This window comes from Theropithecus gelada, chromosome 12 (assembly GCF_003255815.1).
Source record: "Theropithecus gelada isolate Dixy chromosome 12, Tgel_1.0, whole genome shotgun sequence".
In the NCBI taxonomy this organism is placed as follows: Eukaryota; Metazoa; Chordata; class Mammalia; order Primates; family Cercopithecidae; genus Theropithecus; species Theropithecus gelada.
Window position 1 is genome coordinate 100,622,088 of NC_037680.1, and position 20,857 is coordinate 100,642,944.

At 42.7% G+C, this 20,857-nt stretch overlaps 1 protein-coding gene across 1 annotated transcript in view; it reads right to left on the reverse strand.

Moving 5' to 3' along the window:
• WDFY1 (WD repeat and FYVE domain containing 1) overlaps positions 1-20,857 on the reverse strand; it is a 71,251-nt gene that overhangs the window by 39,717 nt on the left and 10,677 nt on the right. The window contains exon 2 of the mRNA XM_025404891.1: positions 4,233-4,300. Coding sequence (XP_025260676.1) covers positions 4,233-4,300 — 68 coding nt within the window. The remainder of the gene's footprint in view (positions 1-4,232; positions 4,301-20,857) is intronic.

Here is a 20,857-nt window from a genome sequence, read left to right on the forward strand (position 1 = left end):
CATTAGTTTTAGGCTTCAATTTTTTTAATGCCCAACCCTATAACAAACAATATGTAAAATCCCTCTTTTGTGTAAAAATTACAAGGTGCTGGGTAATTTTATGAAGCTAGACAATTATAACATTTGAAAAAGAAAAAAAGGGTTTCCTTAGTTTGTTTTGTTTTATATAGTGATATCCTGGCTCTCTCCCTGGAAAGGAGGTTTCTAATTGAGATAAGCAATATAAATGTAATATAGAAGGGGAGGAGTTGGATATAAAGCAAAACAGGAATCATCTTTCAAATCAGGTAACTTTTTTTTTTTTTTTTTTTTGAGATGGTGTCTCGCTCTGTCACCCAGGCTGTAGTGCAGTGGTGCCATCTCAGCTCACTGCAACCTCCGCCTCCTGGGTTCAAGCGATTCTCATGTCTCAGCCTCCCAAGTAGCTGGGATTACAGGCACCCACCACCACACCAGGCTAATTCTTGTATTTTTAGTGGAGACGGGGTTTCACCACGTTGGCCAGGCCAGTCTCGAACTCCCGATCTCAAATGATCAGCCTACCTCGGCTTCCCAAAGTGCTGGGATTACAGGCATGAGCCACCATGCCCAGCGAAGTCAATGAACTTTTAAAAAGCCATCATTGCAGTCCAAAATCAAATGTTTAAAACTTTGGATCATACCACAGGGCCAAATTCAGCTGACTGCATATTTTGTTAATAGTTTTTTTTTTTCCTTTGGAACACAGACCTTTCATTTATGATTGCTTGCATGCTACATTTATGTATAACTTATGATTGCTCACATGCCATATTTATGTCTTATTTATGACTGCTTGCATGCTAGGAAGGCAGACTTGAGTAAGTGCCACAGAGATTGGCCCACGTAGTCCAAATGTTTACTGTCTGGCCCTTTGCATAAAAAGTTTGTGGACCTACCCATCACTGTGGTGGGAAGCATAGGTTTGGAGTCATAGATGAACATGGATTGGAATTCCAATGACAAGAAATCAACTTAACCCTTCTAACCTCAGCTTGCTTGTTCACAAAACGGTAAAAATATTATCTGCCTTGCATAGCTGTTGTGATGGTTTCATAAAATTATATTACCAAAAAAAAGGCACGAAGCACACAGTAAAGATAGAAGCCAAGAGTTACCATTTTTCTTCAGCTAAAGCAGTCTGAAAGTTATTTTTTTATGTGAGGTAATGTTATAGAAAGAACACAATTGGACTGCATATAGCAGTATAATAAGGCTTGGCTTATTGATCACTCTGTCACGTCACAGGAAAAAGTTTAAATTGGTGGATATAACCACTAAGACATCCTAAATTGGATAATCTGCAGATAGTTTTTAGAACTAACATGGCATTCTGCTTTTCATATTCTAAATTTAATTTTGAAATAAAAAGTCATTCTAAAACAGACAAGCAGTTATTTTTCACAATTCGTTCACTCTGTTTTCTTCTTGTGGTGTATCTGCAGTTTTATCAGCAGATACAGGTCCAAATAGAAGCAATAAAGAAGCATCTAGAAGTAACACACTGAACATGTGCAGATACAAATATGCAGGTGTTGACTACCCACTGCGAAGCTGTGTCTGTTCTTTCAAGTTCCTCCTTCCTGATCTAGAAGCTCCTTCAGGAGGGGACAGTTAAGCCAAGTTAAAAAGGGCTGAAGACAGAGAGCTCCACCGCCACTTGCTCAAGATCTAACAGCCAAGAGAGCACACACATTTCTACTGCTAAGGTTTTGGTGCTCTGGGAGAGAAATTCATTAGAAAGTTGTACTAAATATTTGGGGGAAATGCAAGTCAAGGAGTAACTGAACTAAATATGGGAGAAAATCCATCTCAGTCTCTGTCTTTATTCTAATGAGAATGAACTTCAAGATTAAGGACTCAGGGAGATTAAGCTATGATCAAAATGCTAATTATGAAGGAAGGGAAGAGTGGGAAGCATAAGAGCCATAGTATTAACAACATTTTCCACAATGATAACAAAACATTTCCCTGCACTGATATGCGTTCCTCAGGCTGTTGCTACTTCCAGCTCTCAGATCTATCTCTGGGTCACTGGAAAGTAAGGAATTAGCCTAACAAGTCTTTTTGGGAGACTGGGGCAGGTTGGGTAACAGGTGGGCTCAGAGGCCCAGGATGTCCCACCTACCTCTACCCTGCTGCCAAAATTTCCAAAGTAAATTTATCAGACAGGCTCCATAAACACCTTCACTAAGACATCGGTTACTTCATATCTCAAGGTGAGAATTTAGTGTGAGAACCAAGGTTATGCATCCACAGTACATGCAGACATGGGTAACAGAAGAGATGCCACTGCTTGGCACAATAAATTATGATCAGGTTTTCAAGAAGTCTTCAAATGTCCTATGCATTATAAAGCTTTACTGTTCCTTTCATAATAGTTATCTTTATACTAGGGTTCCAGAAGGTCTCTCTCAATTTCACTGAGTGACTACCAAGACAGAGAAGCTGGCTAGCCTGCCCAGGCTGTTGGTAGAAGGCAGAAAAATAAAAAACCCTAATAAACTACGAACTTTTTGTGAAAGTTATTACAGGATCTAAATGCTGCATGCACAATGAAATATATGTATAAAGGAGACAGTGCTACCAGAGGAGAGAGGTGCCTGAAAGGATGACTCAAGCTGATGAGATGTAGTTTGCTGAATAACTGACTGCTCTGTCTTTATAACGAACTCCACAGCCCTGGAATACCTCTTAAGAAAGCAGTGGACAGCATCAGCAGTATCTGCGACCACTGTCAAGAGCTCTTCTTTGGAAAACTTGATAATGGTCTTCAGTAACAAACCATCAAGCATGCACTGAAGTCTTTTTTCTTTTCTTAGGGAGGGTCCTCTGTGTATTAAAAATCTTAACTGAGGAAAATCACTCATTAAGGACCAAGCCTCAAGGAAATTAGCAGCTACGGAGGCCTTCTATCTGGCTACTTGGCATCACGGAGTTGACTCCCTGCTTGAACTTTGGTGACGTCCAGGCATTGTCTACATGGCTTTCTTTTCAAGAACGGTTGAAGAAAAGAAGCGGGAGGTAAGGATGGTGATGCTGCTAAGATTCACATCAAGGGCTAAAGTTTATGTGTCACTTTATGTCAGTACATCCCAGAGCTGCTTTTTTTTTTTTTTTTTTTTTTTTGAGATGGAGTTTGCTCTTGTTGCCCAGGCTGGAGTGCAGTGGTGTGATCTCGGCTCACCACAACCTCTACTTCCCGGGTTGAAGCGATTCTCCTGCCTCAGCCTCCTGAGTAGCTGGGATTACAGGTTAATTTTGTATTTTTAGTAGAGATGGGGTTTCATCATGTTGGCCAGGCTGGTCTCGAACTCCCGACCTCAGGTGATCCACCCGCCTTGGCCTCCCAAAGTGCTGGGATTATGGGCACAAGCCACCACGCCTGGCCTCCAGGGCTGCTTTAAAGGCTCCAAGCAGAAGTTTCATCATCCAGATTTATTTACAGAACATACCTGACTGCTGAGAAAATTCTCTATTTAGAATGTGTTGTACCTTGGACCATGTCTCTCAATGGTCCAGAGGTTGGTGAAAAGGTTGGGCAAAGGTAGTCATGACGCTATGGAGGGCACAGTCCTTTCTTCGTGTCAATATTGGCTACTACAAAGGACAAAGTTACTACTAATATAAGTTGGCCAAGTTAAGACAAAGAAAAACTGAGAACATGTTCATTTTCCTATTTTTTTTTCAGTTTTGCTCAAGTCTAATTCAGTTAAGCCATAGACTCAACTTCCTTTGCAAAAAAAAGGACTTTTCCTGCAGTTTATTAGAGCCTGTCAGAGGTATTAGGCAACTAAGAAACTCATTTTGAAATCTAGCAGCAATATTTAATCAGACATTTTGAAACGTATTTATTTTTATTTTTTTGAGACACAGTCTCTGTCGCCCAGGCTGGAGTGCAGTGGAGCAACCTCGACTCACTACAACCTCCCACTCTGGATTTAAGTGATTCTCCTGCTTCAGCCTCCTGAGTAGCTGAGATTACAGGCGCACACCACCACGCCCAGCTAATTTTGTATTTTTAGTAGAGACGGGCTTTCGCCACGTTGGTCAGACTGGTTTCGAACTCCTGACCTCAGGTGATCTCCCCACCTTGGCCTCTCAAAGTGCTGGGATTACAGGTGTGAGCCACCGTGTCCAGTCGATATTTTGAAATTTAAATCATCAATAACATTAGAGACATTTCTCTCAAATGGAACAGTTCAGCTACTTACAGGCCATTGTGTGGTAAATGCTGGGCCAGTATTGACCACTGTCTCTTTTCAGCCATACCCGGATGGTTCTGTGGAGAAAAGAAAAGGAAAAATGGAGTTGTTTTTAATAATTTTATCTTTTGTGTTCCATGAGAACTTAATTTTTAAAATTTGTTTAATACTATTTCCTAACTGACCTTATAAAATTAACCGGACAAACTGGACAAAGATATACATATATGTACACATACATATATAGTATATATAGTATATAACATATATATTATATACAGATACATATATAGCATATCATATAAGCACATCATATACATATACATACTATATATAGTCACATAAAGTATGATGATATAAGTTATGCAGTACCTAGGAGTAAGGATTTCAATTCATTTTAATAATATGAAAATGTTCGGCCGGGCGCGGCGGCTCACGCCTGTAATCCCAGCACATTGGGAGGCCCGGGCGGGTGGATCACAAGGTCAGGAGATCGAGACCATCCTGGCCAACACGGTGAAATCCCATCTCTACCAAAAATACAAAAAACATTTAGCCAGGCATGGTGGCGGGCACCTGTAGTCCCAGCTACTTGGGAGGCTGAGGCAGAAGAATGGCGTGAACCCGGGAGGCAGAGTTTACAGTGAGCCGAGATCACACCACTGCATTCCAGCCTGGGCTACAGAGTGACACTCCGTCTCAAAAAAAAAATGTTCATTACATAATGACATAGAAAGAAAACAGAACTGTTAACTGCTTTTCTTGGTAAAAACAAACTGTGTGCACTTGGTGGTTGACCGCCTGGGCCAAGAGGAAGGCGGTGGCTGTGAGTGGGAAGAGGCTCATGGAGGAGTGGCATGGAGAGGGGCGCCACACACACCGGGAGTACACAGCAGGCTTAGGCTTGGGCATGGCTTTCTGCCTTCTGCCCCCCGGAGGAAATCATTCCACACAACATCTCTGGGGATCTTTTTCATCGAAACACGCACACGGTGATGAGGAAATCCTGTGCACATGCAGGAAAATGACAAACGACCAAAATAGCCAAAGTTTAATATTCAGGTTTATGACCTCAGAGAAACAATGGGAGCCCTGAGGTTCCTGCTCCTGCACTCTCAAGGCCTCTGGGTGCCAGGCCTCTCCGTCTCCTGCATCCCTAGGACACCGGGGACTCCGCGGGTGATCGCCCCGCTCTGCCTCTGTACTCATAACCAGCTTATTGTCCCCATTGCCAACTCTGTGACAATCACTTTTATATTTCTCATTCATTTATTTATTGATGAGACAGAGTCTCGCTCTGTCACCCACATTGGAGTGCAGTGGCACGATCTCGGCTCACTGCAACCTCCACCTCCTGGGTTCAAGGGATTCCCCTGCCTCAGCCTCTCAAGTAGCTGGGACTACAGGCGCCTGCCAACAAGCCCAGCTAATTTTTGTATTTTTTTGTAGAGATAGGGTTTCATCATGTTGGCCAGGTTGGTCACGAACTCCTGACCTCAAGTGATCTGCCTGTCTTGGCCTTCCAAAGTGCTGGAATTACAGGCATAAGTCATCACACCCGGTTCTTATTTATTATTTTTTAAGATGCAGTCTCACTCTGTGGCCCAGGCTGGAGTGCAATGGTACAATCACGGCTCACAGCAGCCTCGACTTCCCAGGCTCAAGCAATCCTCCCACCTCAGGACCCCAAGGTGCTGGTATTAGAGGCATGAGTCACTACACCTGACCCATTTTTATATTTCTAACAGCAATGTAGATGCTGGCATACAGTAGGAGCTGAATAAATGTTTACACCCTTAACCTAAAATACATGAAGCCTAAATATTGATACCATATGTTTCCAGTTTTGAGGCCAAGTAAAACTGGATGGTGGGATGCATAAGTAGCGTGTCCTGGAGGCAGTGTCCTCCCTGACCCTTGAGACCAGGGAGACCCTCACATCCCCTGACCACAGCACTTCCCAGGAGGTTCATCCACTCCCTCCTCGACGCAGTGCCAATTACCACAAGGCCTGCAAGCCAGACCTATGCGAGCACAAGGCGGAGACCATTTGTTTGTGGCAATGAAGAGCATGATAAGACCTTCGTCAGGGACTACCACCTGAGTCCCCATGTCCTCATTCACACGGGAGGAAAGCTGTGCAGCTGGCGGCTATAAGCAAAAATGCAACGCAAAATCAAACTTGAAGAAATATTTTCAATGCAAACATGAAAATGCGCAAAGACAACAGGTATGCGATTTGAAGGCTTTCAGAAGGTCTTTAAGAAGCATCAGCAGCTGGACATCCAACAGGGCCAGCACACCAGTGACCTGCTGCTCAAGAGTGCCCGGGGGGATCAGGAAGCACCCATCGCACCCAGCAGGCTGGGCCCACGCGGCCACAGACCCATGAGGGCTGCACAGTATATGGCAAAGGGATGTTCCTTGGTGGCCAAAACATAGACAGAACTTCTGAAATGTGAGAGAAACTCCTCAGGAGGAAGTATTAATAACATGCGCAGTATGCCAGAAAACATTTACATGGAAAGATGATTTTCAGTAGCACACGAAAACATCCCAGAGAGGGACGTGGGTCACTGCCCAAGAGAAGAACAGGGTGGAACCTGCACAGTTGCATGTAACCTCCAGAGCCACCTCTCCTTTCAGGAGGAAGAGTGCCCCGTTGTGTATGACCACGCTGGCAGTGGGAAACCTTGCAATAAAACAAAGTCTCACTAGGCATGGCTGGTGCAGGATCCTGACAAGAAAATGGAGCTCAAAGTAAAACCATCTGGTGAAAAATGGGGTTTTTCACTTTTCACTTGCCTCAGTGGATGCATCCCTCCTCAAGGGAAAAAGATGGGCAAGGCTTATCTTTGCTTAAAACAGAGCAGCTGAACCGTACGGAGCACAAGGTACTCTCGACAGCAGCTATCCTCGCCTTCAGCTAAGCATCACATCACTTTGTTTACAGGACCGCAGACCAGTGGGCCTGGTTATCTTCCCTCGGAAGCCTGTTTTTCTTTATTAAAATCACTGATGCAGAACAACAACCAAAAATACAAGTAAAACTGGTCAGAGACCAGAGGGACAATCAGAATAGTGGTTGCTTCTGGGGTAAGAGGAAGACTGAATGCAACCGGAAGAAAGAAAACTTTCTAGGGGAACGGCAAGGCTCTGGGTGTTGGTGACCACGGGTATATGTATTTGTTAGAACCTGTCCAACTCTACCCAAGATCTGTACACACGATTATATATGATTAAAGTAAAACTAGTAGTTGGTCTTTATTTATCCAAACAAATAAGATGACTTAGCACCACAGTGAGATTAACGCTATTCTGTATGTGAACTGGATAGAAACAAGGCTTAGGGCTAACACAACTGGATCAATCCTCTAGATCCACCAACCAATTGATAGGAAATACACAGGACATGGGAATATATTGAGCACCATTCAGCAAAGTCAAGACTGCAGGAAACTCAATAGAGAAATGACTCACTTTCTTCTACAAATAATTTGCAAGGGGAAAAAAAAATAGAGAGGAAGGACAAACCTATGATTAAAGAGATTTTAGAGGTCTATCAAGTAATTAAAATATGTAGACTTAGTTAAATCCTAATTCAAACTAAAAGATATGTATAGATATTGAGGATATTTTAAAGATTTTTTTTTTTTGGACAGGGTTTCACTCCGTCACCCAAGGTCTCTCGGAGTGCAGTGGTGTGATCATAGCTCACTGAAGCCTTGAACTCCTGGACTCAGGTGATCCTCCCACCTCAGCCTCCTGAGCAGCTGGGACAACAGGTGTGTACCACCACACCTGGCTGTTGCTCATTCCTTTGGGTGTGTTAATGGTGTCACTGTTTGTTTTTTAAGAAGTAAACAGTAATTCCTATATATCACGTTTGCCATTCTCATTTGTCATCCTCAGCATGACTACCACAGTCTAGGTCCCATCTTTCACACAGCAGTCAGCCTGCTCTCACAGGAGTAGTGGACTCTTGCCTCCCTCTGCTCCATCTCCAGTGTGCTGACCCCCAGCTACCTCTCCCAGGGAGCCACCTGGATCACACTGCTCCTATGCTCAGAACCCACCAGTGGTTGTCTCGAATCCAGATTCAACTGACAACCTTAGTGCCTATGACTCCCCATCCCAGAGCCTGCATCCCAGAGAGCTGTCATCCTCACATTCCCCGAATATGTCCAGCTCGGGTTTTGCCCTAAATCTGCCTTCCTCCCCACCCTACCAAGAACTCTTCTCTCTAGACAGTGTTTTCCGGGCAGATCACAGGGTGGATGCCATCTCGGCCTAACTTCTTCATCTAAAAGAATCAGTGGATGCTTCCATCCAATGATGATCCTTAGACATGAACTACCAATTTATTATTGCAGTGTGTTGACTATACTCCATATTACTTAAATCAGAACGTTTATGGATAGATTCCGACATGGGGGATGAAGCCAAAACCATTGCAATAAACAAGAGGCCAACTTCCTGCTAAGCATTAACTCTGTTCAAGGATTCTCCTCCGCCTCCAAACACACGGTGACGAAGGCCAAGGCACCTGGAGATCAAGGATTCATGTAGCACCACTTCACACTCACAGGCTCCATTTGTACAATCACAAAGTAAACCTGCCAGCTGCCTGTGTGTTCGAGTTTTTTAGGTCAAAGGAAGAATGGAATGCTGACACGTCCTAAACCTCTTCAAATCAATCCCAGCATCTTAGGTCATGAATGTGTAGGTGGCTCAAAGCTTCCAGTGGCATGTGCTCTTCCTCAGTGCTCGTGGAAAGGGGGCGGGCACAATTCAGACATCAGAGAACTCTGCTGGGAGAAGAAAATCTGAAAGGTTGTCTCTTCCAACCAAGTATTTAACCTGGAAAAGTCTAACGTTAATTTCATACAGCTTTAGAATACTTAAACTGGCCCAAAGTCAAAATCGAACCTACTTAGACTCCAGCGTTTTGAACATAATATTACTTCCTTTGGAAGACAAACATCAGCATACAGTTTGGTTGGCACAAATTGGACCCATACTAGGACTCAACTAATAAACTAGGAAACTGTCAAGACTTCCACGATCTCTTAGGGTTTTTTGTTTGAAAACTGTCGGTCACATCCCAGCTGAGAGAAGGCCCTCCTTGTCTGGGAATCAGGTTCTAAATGAGGCAACTGGCCTGGATGGTTGGTGCTACCTTTGTCTTCACACCTTCACCTGGCATTCCCTTCCATCTCTTTTCAAACCGGACCCTTTCTCTTCCAAGGTTAAATCAGACCAATGTTAAGTTTAACCCTTAACACTATTGTACCCCAAGAACCTATCTATTAAACAGAGATGCTTATTTCTATGAGTAATATATGAATGCATTTTGTATTATGTCCAGAATATTTACCAAATGGTTGTAAAAATAGTTTTAAGTTGGGCCACTTATTTAAAATACAACAAATTCCAGACTAAAAAAATTACTATCCAGTAAATTGGAAGTAAAATCTACTATTCAGTAAGTTGAAAGCAACATAATAATACAGTTTAGTAATATTTACAGCAGCAAACTATTTAAAAGTCTAGGATGATATTAATAAACTGTAATCTCAGCACTTTGGGAGGCCGAGGCGGGTGGATCACAAGGTCAGGAGATCGAGACCATCCTGACTAACACGGTGAAACCTGGTCTCTACTAAAAATACAAAAAATTAGCCGGGCGTGGTGGCGGGCGCCTGTAGTCCCAGCTACTTGGGAGGCTGAGGCAGGAGAATGGCGTGAACCCGGGAGGCGGGGTTCGCAGTGAGCCGAGATCACGCCACTGCACTCCAGCCTGGGTGACAGAGCGAGACTCTGTCGCAAAAAATAAATAAATAAATAAACCATCTAATCACTAAAGTGTCAAGATCAGATGGTATTATTTTTGTAGAAATCACAATATGTCTAGACTGAATGTCTAAACCACTCTCTCCACTAAGATAAAACGGCTTATGTTTTCCTTTAATATTTTGACAATTTTACACCCACATAAACTCATCTAAGGTTCTTCCTGCTGCTTATTCTGCCCATTTTTTCTAATGGCTAGATTTTCTTTTATATTCCACGACCACATCAATCTAGGAAAAAGAAATCTTTCCTTAAAACCACAACCTTAGAAATGTGTTCATTCTTTTCCAAGCTCTATTTTGAAGTTGTTTTAAAACAATAGTCTGATATTTTTCCAAAAGGTCCTTAGAAAGGAACTGTGTCATTGCTTTCAGAGCCTAATAAATGTTTCCAAACTTCTCCATGCTACCATTCCTATGGAGGGCTTCTACCGTCTATCTCCTCTGCATTTTCAATTAGAGAAACAAGGACTTATAGCTGCAATATATTCCGGGAACAAATGAGAAAAGGTATCTCCACATATGACTATGTTATACATATATAACTTACAGGGTATGCATGCCACTACCATCACTTACTTACTTTATTTATTTATTTATTTATTTATTTATTTAACAGAGTCTCACTCCATCACCCAGGCTGGAGCGGTATGGCGCAAGCTCAGCTCACTGCAACCTCTGCCTCCCAGGTTCAAGCGATTCTCGTGCCTCAGCCTCCCGAGCAGCTGAGATTACAGACATGTGTCACCATGCCTGGCTAATTTTTGTATTTTTAGTAGAGACACGGTTTCACCATGTTGGCCAGGCTGGTCTTGGACTCCTGGCCTCAAGCGATCCACCCGCCTCGGCCTCCCAAAGTGCTAGGATTACAGGTGTGAGCCACTGCATCTGGCCCCATCACTTTATCATTGTTCAGCACTGTAGATGATTCATTTATTTTCCAAGTAAACAAAATTCCCAAATTGATTCTTTCTTATGTTAAATATTTCAGATTTAAATGTTTCTAAAATGTACTACTGGTGCAGGGAAAGCAAATGAATAACTCAAAACAATAACAAAATGCCACTTCTAGGGCTCTCATACTTCTTTGTCAGAATTGTAAATTAGAACTAACTCTTGGGCAAGAATTTTGCTCCAATATAGAGAGAAACAAATATAATTGCCCAACAATAATAATGACAACACCACTAATGATAAACTTTGATTAAGGAATTCCAGGCTTAGAAATTGGTTCCATAAAAATTATTTAATAGAATAAAAAAAGACCTACAAATTTAAAAAACTTCATATAAGCCTTATCCAAGGAGTAAAAATGCGGAAAATATGTTAAAAAATGAAATCGGTTAATGCTAAAGTAATTCAATAGCTTATATAATCATTACAAATAGTTATGAAGACCTGGTGTCCCAAGAAAATGTTTATGAAATGGTCAGCTTTTTTGTTCCAAAAAAAAAAAGGCATACCACAGAGATTATTATAACCCTCAGAGATACTGCAGGTTTATCACAACAAAGCAAATGTTGCAACAAAGTGAGTCACACAAATTTTTGGTTTCCCATACGCAAGCTGTGGTTACACTATAGTTTGTTAAGTGTGAAGTAGCAGTACATCTAAAAATCAACGTACATACCTTAGTTTTAAAATACTTTATTGCTAAAAAAAAGTTAACAACCATCTGAAGCTTCAGCGAGGGATAATAGTTAATGATCATCTGAACCTTCAGCGAGGGGTAATAATTAACAATCATCTGAACCTTCGGCGAGGGATGATAGTTAACGATCATCTGAACCTTCAGCGAGGTAGTTAACAACCATCTGAACCTTCATCGAGGGATAATAGTTAATGACCATCTGAACCTTCATCGAGGGATAATAGTTAACGACCATCTGAACCTTCATCGAGGGATAATAGTTAATGACCATCTGAACCTTCATCGAGGGATAATAGTTAATGACCATCTGAACCTTCAGCGAGGGATAATAGTTAACGACCATCTGAACCTTCAGCGAGGTGTAATCAGTTTGCTGGTGGAGAGTCCTGCCTCAGTGTTGATGCTGCTGATCCGTCAGGATGATTGGTGATGAAGGTTGGCGTGGCTGTGGCAACTTCTTAAAATAAAACCACCATGAAGTTTGTTGCATCGGTTGACTCTTCCTTTCCCAAAAGACTTCACTGTAGCATGCAATACAACTTAATAGCATTTTACCCATAATGTGCCAATTCTGCTAGCTTCAAACTTTACTTCTGTAGCTTCCTCACCTCTCTCAGGGTTCATAAAATCGAAGAGGATTAAGGCCTTCTTTCAAAATTGGAGTCGATCTTCTCAATGCCTGCTGCTCCCCCATCAACTAAGTTAATGGAATATTCTAAATCTTTTGCTGCCATGTCAACAATGTTCACGGCATCTTCATTGATGTCGATTCCATCTCAAGAACCCACTTTCTGTGCCCATCCATATGAAACTGTTTATACATTCAGCTTTTATCATGAAATTACAACAATTCAGTCACATCTACATGCTCCACTTCTAATTCTAATTCTCTTGCTATTTCCACATCTGCAGTTACTGAAGGCTTGAACCCCTCAAAGTTATCCATGATGGTTGGAAGCAACTTCTTCCAAATTCCTGTTAATATTGACAGTTTAACCTTCTCTCAAGAATCATGAATGTTCTTAATCACATCTAGAATGGTGAATCCTTTCCAGAAGGTTTTCAACTTACTTTGCCCAGATCTATCAGAGGCACTGTCTATGGCAGTTATAGCCTTATAAAAAAAATTTTTTTTGAGACAGGGTCTCCCTCGGTTACTCAGGCTGGAGTGCAGTAGCACAATCATGGCTCACTGCAACTTATGCCTCCCAGGTTCCAGGGATCTTCCCACCTCAGGTTCCCCAGTAACTGGGACTACGGGCACGTATCACTACACCTGGCTAACTTTTTAAAGGTTTTTGTAGAGATAAGGTCTCATTATATTGCCCAGGCTGGTCACAAACTCCTGGGCTCAAGTGATCCTGCCACCTCAGCCTCCCAAAGTGCTGAGACTATAAGCATGAGCCACTGTGCCCAGCAAAAGTGTATTTTTTAAATCATAAAATTTGAAAGTTGAAATTACTCCTTGATCCGCGAGCTACAGAATGAGTGTTGTATTAGCAGGCATGAAAACAACATTAATCTCCTGATATGTCTCCATCCTCAGAGTTCTTGGGTGACTAGGTGCATTTTCAATAAGTAAATATATATGTGTGTGTGGGGGTATATATTTTTTATATATACAAATGTGTGTATGTGTGTGTATATATATGTATATATTTGAAACAGAGGCTCACTCCATCACCCAGGCTGGAGTGCAGTGGCACGATCTCAGCTCACTGAAACCTCTGCCTCCTAGGCTCAAGAGATTCTCATGCCTCAGTCTCCCAAGTAGCTGGACTTACAGATGTGCAACACCATGACTGGCTAATTTTTGTATTTTTAGTAGAGTCGGGGTTTTGCCATGTTGTCCAGACTGGTCACAAACTCCTGACCTCAAGTGATCTGCCTGCTTTGGCCTCCCAAAGTGCTGGTATCATAGGCGTGAGCCACCATTCCTGGTCAATAAGCAATAATATTTTGAAAGGAATCTTTTTTTCTGAGCAGTAGTTCTCAACAATGGGCTTAAAATATTCAGTAAACCATGCTGTCAACAGAAATGCTGTCATCCAGGCTTTGTTGTTCCATTTACAGAGCACATGGCTCTATAAATAGCTTTAACACAACTCTTAATGGTCCTAGGATTTTTGGAATGGTTAATGAGCATTGGCTTCAACTTAAAGTTACCAGCTGCATTAGCCCCAAGAAGAAAGTCAACCTATCTTTTGGAGCTTTGAAGCCAGGCACTGACTTCTCTTCTCTAGCTATGTAAGTCCTAGATGGCATCTTCTTCCAAAAGGATTGTTCGGTCTACATTGAAAATCTATTGTTTAATGAAGTTGTTTTCACCAATTATCTTAGCTAGATCTTCTAGATATCTTGCTGCAGCTTCTACATTAGCACTTGATGCTTCACTTTGTCCTTTTATGTTAAGTAGACTGCTTCTTTCCTTAAACCTAATGTGCCAATTCTGCTAGCTTCAAACTTTACTTCTGTAGCTTCCTCACCTCTCTCAGGCTTCATAAAATCGAAGAGGATTAAGGCCTTGCTCTGGATGAGGCTTTGGCTTAAGAGGATGTTGTGTCTGGTTTGATCTTCTATTCAGATAGCTAAACCTTTCTCCACATCATCAATAAGGCTGTTTTGCTTTCTTACTCATGTTTTCACTAGATTAGCACTTTTAATTTCCTTCAAGAACTTTTCATTTGCATTCATAACTTGGCTGTTTGGTGCAAGAGGCCTAGTTTTCGGCCTGTCTCAGCTTTTGATGTGCCTTCCTCACTAAGCTTAATCATTTCCAACATTTGATTTAAAGTTAGAGACATGTGACTCTTCCTTTCACTCGAACACTCAGAGGCTACTGTAGGGTTATTCACTGGCCTAATTTCAATATTGTTGTGTCTCAGGGAATAAGGAGGCCTGAGGGGAGAGGGGGAAAGGGAGGAAGGGAGGGAGGGAGGGAGGGAAAGAGAGAGACAGACAGACAGACAGACAGACACAGGGTAACAGCCAGTTGATGGAGTATTCAGATCACACACACTATCATTTAAGTTTGCCATCTTATATGGGCACAGTTTGTGGCTCCCCAAAACAATTACAATAGTAATATCAAAAATCACTGAACACAGACCACCACAACAGATATAATAATAAAGTTTGGAATACTGCAAGAATTACCAAAATGTGACACAGTGACACAAAGTGAGCACAACGTATTGGAAAAATGGCACAGATAGACTTGCCTGATGCATGGTTGCCATGAACCTTCAATTTGTACAAAATGGAGTATCTGAGAAGCACAATAAAACAAGGTATGCTTGTATCAAATCATATAACTAAATTAGGCATCCACACTGCATCAGGCTGGGCAGGGCAGGTAGGGAGGCTGATAAGGGACAGGAGAGGGGGAGGAGAAGAGAACCCCCCTCCACAGCAGACAATGTCTTGGGCTTCTTGTGAGAACCCCAGAGAAAAGATGCGGAGGCTGAGTTCTGACAGAACAGCAGGGTACCTGCTGACTTCCCCAGTGAGCCACAATTAAACACTTTGCGCAGTGAGCCTTGAGGCACTTAGGGACTTATTTTGTCTGATTTTCAAGAGTGGCTACCTAAAATTCTACATGTAAAAATGTTCCACTCCCTGAGAGTGTATCCTTTAAATTGCTGTCGCCACCAAAAGCAAAAACATAAGTCACTGGAATCAGAAGCAATTTCAAATATAGTGGCATGACTTTCCTTTTTTCAATAAGGCAGACACCAGAGGCTTCAGTTGTCCATCACTGAGGATGCTCACCCTGGCCTATGCTGGCCTTCGACATGAACTTGAGCCTTGGGTCAGGCTTGGGATTCTGGAGCACCATCTGCCCCCAATGAGTCAGGGGATTTGACATGTCTGCAGATGTTATTGCAGAGGTGAGAGAGTCCCGGCACCAAAAAGGAGACATGGACCTGGACACCAGACTAGAGGTGCCTGGATAGCCGGGGGCCTTGACAGCATCATTCCCAAAGGAGCAGTGAGCAGAAGGCAGGGCCAGCAGAGCTGGCAAAGACATCAGATGCAGAAGGACAGTGAAGGAGAAGATGTTCCCAAAAGGCACCTACCTCTTGGGCCTGAAAGTTACAAGGCAATAAACTGTGCCTCCAGCAACATGTGTCCCTGCCTAACTTTTTTTTTTTTTTTTTTTTTTTTTTTTGAGACAGAGTTTTGCTCTTTAGGCCCAGGCTAGAGTGTGATGGTGCGATCTCGATCTCTTCTCACTGCAACCTCCGCCTCCCGGGTTCAAGCGATTCTCCTGCCTCAGCCCCTCTAGTAGCTGGGATTACAGGCACCCACCGCCATGCCCAGCTAATTTTTGTATTTTTAGTAGAGAGGGGGTTTCACCATGTTGGTCAGGCTGGTCTTGAACTCCTGACCTCAGGGGATCTGCCCAACTCGACTTCCCAAAGTGCTGGGATTACAGGCGTGAGCCACCGCGCCCAACCTCCTGCTTAACTTCTTGCAAGCTCACAACACTGAATATTGTGGCACACACAAGGCTACTTCCTGCATTCTAGACACATATCAAGATTCATGAAAAGCAACTCTGTGATTTCCCACCTCCCTGCACCTCCCTGAACTTCCCTCTACTCTACCGCCTTCTCTAAAAAAAAAAAAAAAAAAAAAAAAGAGAGAGATTTATGAAAAGTTTGTGGTCTGCTGAGAATGAGGTGCCACATCATGATAGCAGGGATGACAGGCACTTCTGCCTTCATTTTACACTTAAGGAAGCAGAAGCAAGGAGAGAGAGTCTGAAAATCATAGAAACCAATAGCAGCACTGCATCAGACTGACTTCAGTTAGTTGCTTGACCAACTTTCTCTCTTATCAGAAGATGGTGGAAGTTCATCTTTCAAAACATTACCAAAGTAAACAATTCAAAGCAAAGCAGCCTTATATGGTAAATAAGTAAAAGTTTTTAAAAGGCTTTTTAGAAATCCACACTTTATCCACAAAGCAGTAACTCCTAAACAATAAGGAAATAAGAAGCATTAAATTACTTTTTCCCCCCAAATAAATCAGAGTATGGAACAGTTCAGGTCTGACTTCAAAGCTCACTTGGTTCAAAGAAATACTGACCTCTGTGCTAAATAGGAGTGGTGATTCCAACAAAGTCTCTCACTACCTCCAGGTCTAGATTTAGCCCAGTCTAGCTACAGTGTGCAATACAGTTTGTAAGTACCTGTGGTGAAACAATTTAAAACACAATGTGCTCAATTCTTTACTCCTCCCTGTATCCATCCTCCTTACGATCAGCCATTGTGCAGCTCTTTCCATCAAGAGACGGAATATATTTCTCTGAGCCTTGTTTTTGTTTTGAGATGGAGTCTGGTTCTGTCACCCAGGCTGGAGTGCAGTGGCTTGATCTCGGCTCACTGCAACCTCCGCCTCCAGGGTTCAGGCGATTCTCTTGCCTCAGCCTCCTGAGTAGCTGGGATTACAGGCATGCACCACCACGCCAGGCTAATTTTGTGTATTTTTAGTAGAGACAGGGTTTCACCATGTTGACCAGCCTGGTCTCGAATTCCTGACCTCATGTGATCTGCCCTCCTTGGCCTCCCAGGCTTACAGGCATGAATCACTGCACCTGGCCTATTTCTCTGAGCCGTGAATACGGGTTGGCTAGTGATGCTATGTTCAAAATAATGTGGCTGAATGGGTTGCTAGTACTGAGTCCAGAGGCATGGTTTGCTCTCACTCCCTGTCTTGGAAGACTGCCACGTCACATGAACCCAGGGGCTAGTCTACCAGAGGACAAATGACGACATGGGAGAGAGCTCAACTGTCCCAGCTGAAGCCATCCTTGGCCTGCCTGTAGTGAGCTCACTCCCAGGCATGAGAAGGAGTCCAGCTAAGCTCAGCAGAGCTGGCCCACGGCTGGCCACAAGCATGAGTGAGCCTGGCTGACGCTAGCAGCACTGCCTAGGTGACCCGTGGGCGCATGACAATGACAAACCCCTGCTGTTTTAAGCCACTGAGTTTTGAGGTGGTTTGTTATGCTGCACGAGCTAACTGACACCATGCTTTCTGTTCCAAATAAATAATATACCTTTAAGAATACGTAGGAATCTGAGGTTAAAATTAAAAATAAAAAGCAACTGGCATTTATTGAATGCCAAGGATTTCAACGTAGATAGTATAAATAACTCCATTTCAACTCTTAATTGAAATATAGGATTCCCATTTTGCACAAGTGCTAATTTGAATCCTTAAAAATGCAAGCAGTCACTGGAAGTACAAAATAAAGTTATTACTCTTAAATATCATACAATGTCATCCTGTCTACCAAGGATAAAACTTCTGCATGCTTTACCTTCCTTGTAGTAGATATATGAAAAGTGGAGTTATAACCACAGTTACAATTAAGAATAAAGTGTTTATTCCAGGGAGATTAATCTTTGATCTGCTGAAAGATATGCCTGATGATCATAATAAGTAGAAGGATTCCTTCTTATTTCTTCTGTTAAACTCTATCAAACAGCTAATTAAAAACAAGGTTAAAATACATTTAAGGGAATCACTAAGTCTCGAAAGCCTCATCTATTTAAGCCACAATATAGTAGGAGCAAAGATAGATTCAAGGTATGATTTTTTCCTCTGAAAACCACTGGCTCACAAACCAGGAGGCATATTGCAGGAGTCATTAATATTTTTCTGAAGGCAGTGGCGTGATCTCAGCTCACTGCAGCCTCTGCCTCCCAGGTTCAAGCAATTCTCTTGCCTCAGCTTCCCAGGTAGCTGGAACTACAGGCGTGCACTACCACACTCAGCTAATTTTTGTATTTTTAGTAGAGATAGAGTTTCACCATGTTGGCCAGGCTGGTCTTGAACTCCTAGCCTCAAGTGGTCCACCCTCCTCGGCCTCCCAAAGTGCTGGTATTACAGGCGTGAGCCACTGCACCTGGCCTAATATTTTTTCTTTTTTTTTTCCCCATACCAAAAGGGCACTGGAAATATTTTTAAACCTGTAATTCCATAAGGATATACATTTGGGTTCAATACATATTTTCTAGTATGTATTACCAGTATGAGTACCTTTTTTTTTTTTTTTTGAGACGGAGTCTCGTTCTGTCGCCCAGGCTGGAGTGCAGTGGCGCGATCTTGGCTTACTGCAAGCTCCGCCTCCCTGGTTTGCACCATTCTCCTGCCTCAGCCTCCCGAGTAGCTGGGACTACAGGCGCCTGCCACCATGCCCAGCTAATTTTTTGTATTTTTAGTAGAGACAGGGTTTCACTGTGTTAGCCAGGATGGTCTCCATCTCCTGACCTCGGGATCCTCCCACCTCAGCCTCCCAAAGTGCTGGGATTACAGGCGTGAGCTACCGCGCCCAGTCGATTACCTTGAAATTGATGTCTATGCTTTAATAAGCAGACTCAACTAGCACATAATTATTTCTATAAAATCACGCCAAGTTCTACCTGGCCTGAAACAGCAACATCTCTAAAACTGAAAGTCTTCTTTAAACTTCCTTGAAAACACACCCTAATCACTCCAAAAACAGCTGAACTAAAGCAATTTAACCATCTTTAAATTTTAAACTGATAAAAAGAGATCGATTAATCATTTAAAAAGGGCATACTATATGTTACAACTTAAGCCCTGATTTCTTTTAAATTCTAGGCAAACAGTAATTCTGAGAAAAATGTGAATTTCTGGTCATTCTTAGGGATGCTGATACTAATTCAAACCTTGGTAAATCTGTGAACATTTCTGTCACCTATAGCAAACGATATTCTTTCCTAGTCTGACAGTACTTCCAGGAGATACAGAAAAAAAAAAAAAAAAGTGTACTTCTGGCATGCTAGATGGTTTCTATAACATTAAGACGTTTGCTTGAAAGGGAGAAGCAACAACATAGCCATCAGTGCCATCTGTTTTTATCGAATAAATAGCAATTCCCTTCCAACGAGTCTCCGGAATTCTGCCCTGTTCATTCTCGCTGCAAAAAGAAGTCTTTCTCCTTTGGTAACGGAGAGAGAAAACACTAGATTGTTATTGAATTTATTCTCTAAATTAAAAGGCAGAGAAACCAGCCTCATTTTGTAGAGGAGAATTAGATTGGCAGAGAAAAACAGAAATTTCCATCCCCTCCTACAATCTAGGGGAGGAATTACTGCACAGCTTCAAGGGTCTGTGACCAAGAATTAGACTGCTGATGTCACCACAGGCAGATTTCATCCAGGGAGGAAGCCACCGGGTGGCCCCAGCATTTGCACCCCCTTTAAACAAATACCACCCTCCCAGAAGCCAGATGGCTGAAAACCTGCAGATGTTTTTTGTTGTTGTTGTTGTTTGGGTTTTTTTATCAAAACAATTCTTGCTGTAATCTCTTCACTGTTAGCATAAAAACAATTTTTTGTGATCCTCGTGCCATCAAGAAGTCTAGAAACTAATCACTGAAGATCAGGAATAATCTAGACAGGCTGGAGTACACGGAGGATCCAGGCAATACTTTCTTACATTACAAAAAGTCTGGCCAGGCACAGTGGCTCAGACTTGTAATCCCAGCACTTTGGGAGGCCAAGGTGGGTGGATCACTTGAGCCTAAGGGCTTGAGACCAGCCTGGCAACATAGTAAGACCCTGTCTCTATAAAAAATAAAAATAAATTAGCCGGACATGGTGGCACATGTCTGTTATTCCAGCTACTTGGCAGACTGAGGCTGGAGGATCGCTTGAGCCCAGGAGTTCAAGACCAACCTGGGCAACATAGTGAGACCCCCATCTCTACAAAAAAATCAAAAATTAGCCATGAGTGGCGGTGCATGTCTGTGGTCTCAGAAACTCAGGAGGCTGAGGTGAGAGGATTGCTTGAGCCCAGGAGGTGGAGGCTGCAGTGAGCTCTGATCGTGCCACTGCACACCAGCCTGGGAGACAGAGTGAGACCCTGTCTCAAAAAAAAAAAAAGGCTCGAACTCTATCCATAGCCTAGAAGTCTTGAAACACAAAGGAACCACAAAGAAGCACAGTTTGTAATAAGGAACAGTAGTTTGTTGTTGTTTTTTTTTAAGAACGAGAATCTTACTATCACCCAGGCTGGAGTGCAGTGGCACAATCTCAGCTCACTGCAACTTCTGCTTCCCAGGTTCAAGCCATTCTCCTGCCTCAGCCTCCCGA